The 10,830-nt window shown below is 34.6% G+C and overlaps 1 protein-coding gene across 6 annotated transcripts in view; it reads right to left on the bottom strand.

The window, feature by feature from the left end:
* Positions 1-7,430: 7,430 nt before the first annotated feature.
* LOC141426536 (sodium/hydrogen exchanger 9B1-like) overlaps positions 7,431-10,830 on the bottom strand; it is a 65,854-nt gene continuing 62,454 nt past the window's right edge. For all 6 annotated transcript variants that reach the window (XM_074085521.1, XM_074085523.1, XM_074085522.1 and 3 more), the window contains one exon: positions 7,431-8,683. In XM_074085521.1, the coding sequence (XP_073941622.1) occupies positions 8,511-8,683 (173 nt within the window). In that variant the 3' untranslated portion in view covers positions 7,431-8,510. The remainder of the gene's footprint in view (positions 8,684-10,830) is intronic.

The raw sequence follows: 10,830 nt of genomic DNA, 5'->3' as shown, positions 1-10,830 counted from the left end.
TCATATCTAATTCTAGCTTTATTTTATGACCCTAAATGTCTGCGTCACCATTTTCTGTTAATTTCCTGTGATCTGATGTTGCCTTTGTTTATTTTGTTCGATTCTTAAAAGAGACGCTACATAAGGTAACAGGAACTTAAATGAGTGATAAAATGGTGGTTAAATTAACTTATTACAATTTACGGTCACGCTCAGTACAGCCACCCGGCACCCAACCAGCACCGGCTCGACTCGAGCGGTTAGTATTCTTCATATGGATTTGTATGGGCATGCGCTCACTACATCAACTCCATAGCGTCACCGGATCGCCTCACTCGCAAGGTTGCACGGTTCCGAAATTCGTGTCGTGGACCGCGCGAGGTCCACTCGTTGTCAACGCGCCATCCGCGAGTGGACTACCTGTCGACAACGAGTGGACGCCGAAAGTCGAGGCGGTGCTGGTCGGGTGACGGGTGGCTCTAATGAGCTGTAACCTTCAATCAATATGTGAAGGGTCCACGGAAAGAACATGCCTAGTCACCTTTTTTTAAAATTGATATTTTAATCTCAAAATGTAGAGCTCACAAAGTACTAAGACTTACCACTGAATTAAATAATATGAAAACAATATAAAATCTATTTTTTTATCTTTTAAATAAATGGTAACCATAGTAATTGATCGTGATGACTAACTTTCAAACCATTATAACTCAAAAAGTTGATTAGGTAACTAGACACGATCTCTCCGTGAACCCTTCTGTATCCTTAACTGGCCATGGTACAATGTCTTTACTATGGGTTTCCTGAGTTATGTATCCCCTTTTATACGCATACAAAAATTGGATAGTTTCGTTAGGACACAGGCTGTAGATTTTTTTTTTGTTTGATCTAGTCATAGAGTAAGTAACAAGTTACACATGCCCAGTTTTTGTAGTGTAGTTTTTCCGCAAAAAGAGTTAACAAATTAGTCTAATTAAGGCTGTTTAGATCCCTCTTTCGCGCGTCTATGTAAATAATTAAATGATATATAAGCTAGTAAGATGAAGCGAAGCGGATAAGTACTGAGATCGTTGAATCCGTGATGAGGCCGTGTCATTCTCCAAAACCAGGCTGAACCTTATAACGTTTTAAACTTTCGTGATTCTCACTCATAGTCAAAATACCATATACGGGACTTATCATGCTATTTTTACACAAGTAAACACGTGGTCACGAGTAGACAGTCTACTCGTGACCACGGCAACTGTAACGTTGCCGAAACGTCGAGGTAAATATTACTTGTGTAAAAATAGCGTGATAAGTCACGTATATGGTATTTTGGCCCAGGCTGAACCTTTTCAGGTAGCTTACGACTTTACGAATTTTGCTTCGGATTTGACCCAACTCAAACAAATAATTAAAATTATAGTTTTGTTTTCGGACCATGTTTTGCCTGAGCTTGGAGAAATAAGTCTTTCGTAGTGCTTAATGCAATACAGCTGATCAAAAATAAGTTTTATAAGTACCTATTACGATTTCAGTACCGTAAGAATTAACTTTCTGTTACTATTTAAAATGGTGTTATTAGTTATAATCTCATAACAAAGGATACTTCTAATTTGCAAATTCAGTAAAGTGTTAAATTTCTAATGAATCAAGTAATACAATTTTCTCTTCACCGCTGCTCGTGCAAGTAGGTACTAGCTTGTTTGCGGTGGTTGGCAAGCCTCAGTAAAGTAAATATACTTAAGTTAATGATAGGTTACAAGAATATTATTATATTAGTGTCGGACCATTATTTTGTTGATTTTTTGGCATCGTAGCATAATAAAAAACTGTAATGCGACAAAAAATAATTAAAATAAAAACGAAAATATATACATTTCATAAAAATATATAGTTTTCACCCATCTGTTTACCTAAGTTAAAGTAAAATAGAATTAAGTACATAATAATAAAATTAAGTACAACATAATTTAAAGCGAAATTATTTTGTAAATGTAGTACAAAAGTATGTCGCTTCTGCCACCTTTGTTCAATTGAAGCATGCATTTATAACTTAACGTTAATATTAGAAAATTACATTTTTTTGAACGGTCATACGATCATTTAAGACTGTCCACGATAAAATCTGGTCATGCATGATCTGGTGTATCTTTATGATGATAATTTTAAAGCAGAACTTTTTTAAAGTAATTAGTGGATATGAAACTACATAGTAAAAATACAGTCATAATCAAATGTTAGAGCGTCTGTGAGTTTGAGCTTCATGTATTTCACTGTGCTTAAATTGCTTTTTACAGCGTTTTTTGATAATCTACACTCGTTTCCAACTTCAATGGCATAATTGTAGGTATTTATTTTTTCACAAGCTGTTTTACGCTCTTTGGATATCATCTTTCCAAAAAGAATCATGATGTAGCTGTTATTTACTTGGGGGAGTCGGGAAAACTTTCTAATCTAAGCACCAAAAGTAGTTTTTATATGGGAGGCATTTTTCTGTCCAAAAGGCAAATTCACCAAATCTAAAACACTTCCAAACTACCTCAATCTATTATAATAATAATCAATCTAATATATATATTTTTTACATAAAAAACCTAGTAAAGACCGTCAGAAGACGCTGTACAAAATAATTTAGGCACAGTCTAATACATAAGTTAAAGCTAAAACTCACAGACACTCCAACTTTTTATTATGATTACATTTTTATTATGTAGTTTCATATCCACTACTTAATTACTTTAAAAAAGTGCTGCTTAAAAATTAGCCTTAATTACAAAGATACACTAGATCATGCATGACTAAATTTTATTGCGGACAGTCTTTACCAGGATATGGATGCTCTTTTTCAAATTTGTTTTTTGTTGCAATTGAAAAGTAGTGTGTGTGTTTTGTGTGTGAAAAGTAGTGTGTGTGTTTTGTTTGATATCGCTTCTAAAAACCTACTTTGAAATGTTCGTCGTATTTCACCATTACTTCAAAAATAAATCACAAATGGAAACTATTAAATAAGTGGAAAAAATTCAGTTTCTCTATCGCATTCCGGAAATTTCACTTGCCGATTTTTGTATATTATAACTATCTATATTTTAAGAAAATAGGATAAAAAAGAGTACCAAATATAAAAACAAATCATCATCATTTCCTATCCATAAACTAATTTGAGCAGTTAAGCATGTATCGCAGAATAATGAGAACCTGGGTTCGATTCCCGACTTAAGCTTAAATTTTGTGTGTTTTTTTCGATATGTTCTCGTTATAGTAAATAGTTACAATTAAAATTAAATAATGCAATACCAAAATCGGAAAATAAATTCTTCGAGATTGATAATGATGCATTAAGTTTTGCTGTTTTACAATTATAAATATTTTTTCTTAAAAATAATACCGAAATAAGCATACATTTAAGAAATAAGACACAATCTCTAGGGCCATGCATTATTTACTTCACATCTGTCACATCGATTACTATAAAATGTTAATTATTGCGTAGAAGCCATAGATCCCCCCTAAATGTGTGATGTAATTTATGGATGGCCTAACTATACAATACATATTTCTACACTACCTATAGTTTGTCATTTATTTATTAAAACTGTTAATAGCGTACAAACATTTCATTGCAACTCATCATAGCGGGAACGTCTGCAAACGGTCGTGTTGTTTAAATACCTACAGAATACTTACCTTGTTTATGGTGTGTGTGCTGCGCGAGCGCTGCGGACGGAATGAACCCTTCTTGATCATTGCTACATCTTACTTTTTAGGGAACTCAAAAAATATATTCTGATGTTTTTTTTTATTTCATTCAAAGTCAAAATACCTACCTTATTTAATTTAGGTTATAACAAGCGTTTGAGAAAGTTGAAAAATCTAACTCTGATTCGGAAAAATACTGTTGTGGTTATGATTAAGTAATTAAAATAATCAAATTATTTGATACAGTAGAGGCAGAGACGCTTTGTGAAGCTTGGTATCGCTAACGCGGATTGCAGTAGGTAGTTTTCAAACATCATTAATCAAAACAAAAACGAGCTGTTAAAAAACATGCAGAGTCTTGATTGATATGATTTGCCTATAGAATGTACGTCATCGTAACGTCATCGTTACATTACAACATATTTCGCAAGTCCAGTGTTTATACTAACAATGGCCAAGTCAAATGGAATTACTACTTGTTAAGTACATGTAAATAATCTACCTATGTCTAAAACCTTCTAAATCTTTAACTTTTTGTTCGTACGCTCTTAAATAATAATTTTAGGCAAGTACTTCTGTTGGTAGGTACCTACAAACAAAACTAAAACTAAGTAAGCTTAACTGCTCTGGTTAAATGTCTATAAATAAAAGACTACCTTAAGTAAAGTCTTAAATAAAGTACATAACTACGATTATGAACTTGAAAATTAATTTTCAATTATAAATAATCCTTAGTTAATTTTAATTTAAAAACGTTAATGATATTTATTTGGTAGTCCTGAAAACAAATTAATCACTGCTTGTTTTATTATATAATTTATTTTATTTATATTTTATCCCAAAGTTTGTTACGGTTTCCAGGTTAACTAGTAAAAGTACAAGACGTCTAAAAATAATCCAAAAATGTCATCAAATTTTATTCCAATGACATGAAAGATGTATGTTTTTTGGTAGGTTATTTCAAAATTCTAATTAAATAAAAACATGTTTGTATGTATTTGTTAAACATACGTATTACGTAGAGCTTGTATATGCTAAGATGACGCGCCCCTCCACCGAATTAGTTGATTTAGATGTGTGCGTGCAAATATTAATTATGATTCTTCATCTGTTTGGGAGCATCGACTATTCCGTGAACTATTATGACCAGTGTGCATACATCTCCATTGACAAATCGCATGAAAAATCCGACAATGCTCAATGTACGGAGCAGCGCTGTCACGTTGTCTGTAACAAGATGTCCGCTCCGCTCTCTCGCGCGTTGAGATCAATTATGACAAGTTGGACATGAGTTGGACAGCAAATCCGACGATAACCGCTTCTCACCAAGGAGCGGTACGTACGGCATGCAAAAAACAAAATTAAATAATTTTGATTATGAATACTCGTAAGTAAATTTAGTATCTTCTCCCTTACTAGGGCTTGGGTCTAATTTGAGTAATAACAGTTAAGATTAATAAAACACGCCTTAACAGTGAATAAATAAAAAATCAAGATAGTTTTATGTGACGATTAAAGTTTGTTAATTTTTTGTGGGTAGTTTGTTTGAGAAAAATAAAGTGGGTAGTTGGAAAAATTACAGTGACAAATTAAAAGGTTTATTTGGTTTGTTAGTCTAACATCTGGTAGGTAGATGCTGAACGGTTGTGTTGCTCTGAAGATGAGCTCTGGTTGAGTGTAGTGTGGTGAAGGTGATAGATGGGTTTGTGTGTATTTGTGTGTGTTCTTACAGTGTGGAAGTGTAGGAACTGCATGAACACACATTTCTTGCATAAACGTAGATATCATAACTTGGCGGGTGAGCAAAGTAATTGTTTCAGTTCAAAGTATATTTTAATTTTATTTACCCGACTTCGAAGACATTTTTTGGGTTACATGTTGACGGTACTTTTGCGGCCTAAATATGCGTGCTTCTACGTCTGAGTCTAACAGGAAACTGAAAACTGAATGACCAATAAGTGCCAATAACAATGACATTTATGCATGTATGCCGTCTGTATTCTAAATTTGCGCATGTGCGTAAATGCGGACCATACTTCAACTGGATGGGACGTCAATAGGTATGTTTCTTATTTGCGATCACAACTCAAGTACCAAAATTCACAAAGTCTCCTCCTTTACGGCATCCTCTTCCTGCAACTCCGGGCTACCTCATAGAGCGATTTAGTTATGTTACTTCTGTTCGATGCTGGTCGATTCAGCTCTTAAGCTGGCATGAATGAATTGAATGAGTGAATGATATTATCTATGTGTGCATCACAAAATGTTTAAATCCAGGTTGATTCAATACCCGATAATCACGATATCAGAAGGATTATGTACTTGTCTTCAAAATATTAGGAGGTCCCTATATATTTAAGTATTGCACTCACACAATGACAAGTGTCATAAAGTACTTATGAGTCTGTCCCAGAATTCGAGATACTAAAATGACGTTTCATGTGTTACCTGTTTTTTGCGTCTCATAAATAGTGATGTGCCGCAACCGGTTATCACCGAAAGATTTTGTAGGTACCAATGTATGTATGTCGTAAAATATTAAGATATGAACGGATCCGTGATGTACTAAAATGTAGGGCACTTAGGACATTCTAGAAAAGGTAAAATAGGTCTAATAAAAATGCGACCGTTTTCGAGATATTTCGACTTTTTATAGATGTTGATGTTTAAGTTTCAATTTCATTCTAAGTAAGTTTTACATTAACTAAATAATATGAGAATAATGAATATTTGATATATTATTCTATGATATGAATATCTAAATAAAAAAATATATTTGAAACAAAATCAATAATTTAAATTTCTTCAAAATAATTTTTCTGCGTGTTGATTATTCTATGAAACGATACACAGGGGTAATAAAAAAAACAGTTGAAATTGGAAATTCTTTATTCTGAATCTGTTGAACTTTCAGTATTTGTCGTTCTTGAATTAGATGCCTCAGAATCATCATCATCACCTACGTTTATTATGAAATTTTCCGCCATATCTTCTATGACAATACGAGTAAAGTAACGAAAATCGGTTGAATACCACTTGAATACGAAAAACATGAACAATGACGTTGTGTGATATCTGAGGGCCTACTCCGGAATTCGAAAATCAAAGTTCGTACCGTAACGTCCCTCTCACTTACATATTAAATGAAATAGTAGTGTCAGAAGGACGGAACGACACGAACTTCGATTTTCTAATTTCGTAGTAGCCCTGCTGGCCCTGACTACGAAATGCAAAACTCGAACTTCGTATGTTGCCGTCCCGCTGACGCTTATCTCATTCAATACGCGAGTGAAAGGGACGGTGCCATACGAACTTTTTTTTTCTAGTTTTGTAGTAGCCCCTCTGTATTATTTTTTACGTTGGCACTAAGTGATGAACACTGTATTTTTACCTGTGCTTAGATTTCATCACTTTATCGTTTGATAAAGTAAAATGGAAAGTAGAATATTGAATGTATTAATGTTATTTTTGCTATCGTAAAATAAACATTTTATCGGTTATTTACGAAACCGAAATCACGGAGCAGCACTGTTCCTTTTATGCTGGCCACATTATTTTTACGTTTGACATTTCAGACTGTCATTTTAGTATCTCGAATTCTGGGACAGGCCATACGTTCAATTAATTCGGGCCATCTCTTGTGAATCGATCTATATACCATACTCATATGTACCTATTTGCTGTATCATTTTGTATGTGGTGCACGCACAATAATGGATCATTGAAGGAAAGTTTGTGTAAGGAATTTATTTCGTAAATAAAAACAAGTCCCAATTTCATTCCATATTTATAATTGTATGTAGCTATAAGTATCACTGTTTATATAACAATTGAACGAATATCCATAATATTTAAATAAGTTACGTCCAACATATAGTTACAATGATGGTCCCGTAATAATTTCATTAATTACTATAATTTAAATTAACTACTATCACTTAAGTATTCCATTTGATGGTACAGAAATGGTAGTATGTTAAGTACGGCCTTAATGGATTATTTATTTACAGGTGTCTTTACAAACGTCTACGTTAACAAATACTCTAAAATATTTGTTTAACCATCCATAAGTTACATGAGCATAAAGTGGTTACACCTAAATTACAGTACTTTGTACAAATTCAAATAATATCTAACTATTCAAATCTGTTCATCTACCTACATTATAAAACAAGAATACTGTAAAATAATTCATTCTTATGCATTGGTACCTAAGGAGGTGTTTGTATTACCAATACTAATTCATTAAATATTTTTTAAATTTCTAGTAATAACTAGTACTTATGCAAGTAATAAATATCATTATGTATACAACCTATCGTAGTAAGTACCTAATTAAAAAAATAGCGAGGTGTATATTTAGCCTTAAATAAATAGGTAGGTATTTCGATAAATAGGCCTAAAGTACGCATGTAATAAAAATGATTTTAATATTTTGTGCCTATATACCTGAGGCTCTCTTTGTTTCTTTCTAAAAGTATTTTAAAATCAGTGGATTAACAATATTGTTGTTAAATGTTACGAAGGTAAGTTAAGATTTATAATTAACATGAAATACATAATACAGATTTAACGGGCCTCTGCCAAGTTGTGGTAGGCACAGGCACACAGGCGGTACGGTAATTTTTGAAATCTAATAGCACAGTTAGTTTTATTTAGGTACTTATTCACTCAATCGAATCTAACTCGATACGATCATCGAGTGAGTAGTATTTAAAGACTGACGTCTCGCGAACGCGTAAACATTCGGACTTCAGCCGAAATGGTATTGTTATCAAAGAGGTGATAAGCGCGTTCGTGAAATATTGTAACCGTAAGGAAAGCAACAGATCGCGGATGTGTGGCGTCGGTCAAGTGCGGTGGTTGGGTTGCACGGTGATGGGCGCCGGGGTGCTGAAGGCAGCGGGCGCTGGGGACTCCGCCGGGGACTCGGGCGCGTCGGCCTCCGCGTCGCGCTCCGCCACCTCTTCCTCATCGATGATGGAGATGTCGCGGATGGACGGTCGGTGTGAGCGACGCCAGCCTGTTAAACAATATCCATTATTACAAGGATATAGGATAAACTTAGTAAAAAGAATACCTACTACCAGAGGGTCACAATTTGCCTCTTAGTGCCATTATTTTCATACTAATCCCTATTAACACCGTGTGATAAACGAGAAAATGACATGCGTGCAAACCGTTCAAATGCATCTGTATGTATCCTGTTGAGGATTTCATTCTGGGCCCAGTCTAGATACAAGCAGATAAAATTGAATTCCAAGAAAAAGTTGTTCGAAGGGCCAATCATGTTTACCTACCTACATATAACTATTGTAGGTACATAAGAAAATTATTTAGTAAGTACTTTTATTCGAAGTAGTAAGTAGTTTTTGCTGGCGATAATTTGGATTAACTTGCATGTGCTATGTCATCTAGAGATCGAATACGGTAACATAGTATATTCAAATCTAGAATCACAATCAATATTTTGAAAACAAAAAAGCTTATTTTTATCTCAAATTAAATTGAACTTTTTTTTAGAAACACGCCAAGGTACTGATTTACATACAGATATATAACTGTGGGTTACATAAGTACATCGAGGCTGGCAAACTCAAGCATACATTTTTATTATATTGTGCAGTCATTGTTACCCGAGAAGTACCTACCTACTATATACAGTCGCCATCAGATATTTCGGAGCGACCAAGGTGGTCAAAAATATCGGCATATTCCTTCTATTATTAATTAATTAAGGAATTATAGTTCATTTTTCGATATTTTTGATCACCTCGGCCGCTCCGAAATATCTGATGGCGACTGGATGGCACAGAGCATATTCGAAATCTACGTTGTAACTAGAAGTGCTATGTTTAATCCCCCAAGTTAGTTAACATATACTGAAACAACGTTTAGGCTATAAAAACAATATGCTGTGCTGAGAAAGATGGAACCAACTAAGATTGCGTGTCACTTCAGAGTTGCTATTACATTGATAGCAACTCTTTAGAAGAAATCATTCTTGAGCAGAAACAACAAAGATAAAGTAGGCCAAAGTTTATCAGATATACGAAGTCTATATATTCCGTCCCAATGAAATTATATTATTAGTCGTCAAAATGATTTGGCTTGAAATACGAAATTTAAGGTTAGTTGTGTTAGTGATTTTAATGTTATTTAAAATATCTATTCAAAACAAACCGGAGTATGAATTTGCACCAACGTTATCTTTTGAACCTGTAACATTTGTTCAACATGAAGATAAACAATCAAATAACGGATTTTTGGCTGTGAACACGCCTAAAGATAATAAAATAAGAACAGAAGATATCGTTCCGAACCTCGATCGAGCAGAAGGTCATCGAAGAGTAAATAGACAAACGACGATTCCCGGACAATTCGGACACGCGCAAGTGCCAACGAGTTACAGTCAATATAGTTTCAACAGTGCTCCCGCTAAATATCCAGGGGATCAATTATTATCTTATCCGTCTTACAGCAATAGCAATCCTAGCCTTCAGTATCCTCAAAATAATATTCAACATGGCCAGTCGTCATATTATCCTACTAATCAAGGCCCTGGCTTCAGTCAGTATCCTAGTAATTTTCAGCCTAGCCAAATACCACACTATCCTAATAACCCAGGCTCTAGTAATCATCAGTCCCCTAATTACACCCGGCCTGGTTACGCACAACCTAGCGCTCCTAATGCTGTAACTCCTGTTTATAATCAGTACCAACATAATAATCAGCCTGGTCAGGTACCGCAGTATCCCACCAATCAACATCCTGGTTATCCAAGTAAGCAGAACCCTAGTAATTCACAGTTTGGCCAAGCACAACAATATCCGGGTATCGTGACTCCTGGCTATCAACAATACCCACGCTTTAATCAGTCTGGTCATACTAATCAGTATCCTACTACTCAACGTCCCGGCTATTATCAATACCCTAGTAATACACCTCCTAATACAAATCCTAATTATTATCAAGCGGGCCATGCTCAGCAATATTTTGCCCCTGTGCGTGCTGGTGACAGTCCGTCTCTAATGTATTCGACTACTCAGCAACCTAGTTATCATCAGTATCCTAATAACGTAAATCGTTTTGGGTAGTGGGTTTCCTCTTCTCTAACAATACGCAGCATAATTCTTCTCTACCTCTAATATATAATACAAGCCTAGTATA

The sequence above is a fragment of the Choristoneura fumiferana genome, chromosome 3 (assembly GCF_025370935.1).
Source record: "Choristoneura fumiferana chromosome 3, NRCan_CFum_1, whole genome shotgun sequence".
In the NCBI taxonomy this organism is placed as follows: domain Eukaryota; kingdom Metazoa; phylum Arthropoda; class Insecta; order Lepidoptera; family Tortricidae; genus Choristoneura; species Choristoneura fumiferana.
This window is presented reverse-complemented; position numbering and strand designations above follow the sequence as displayed.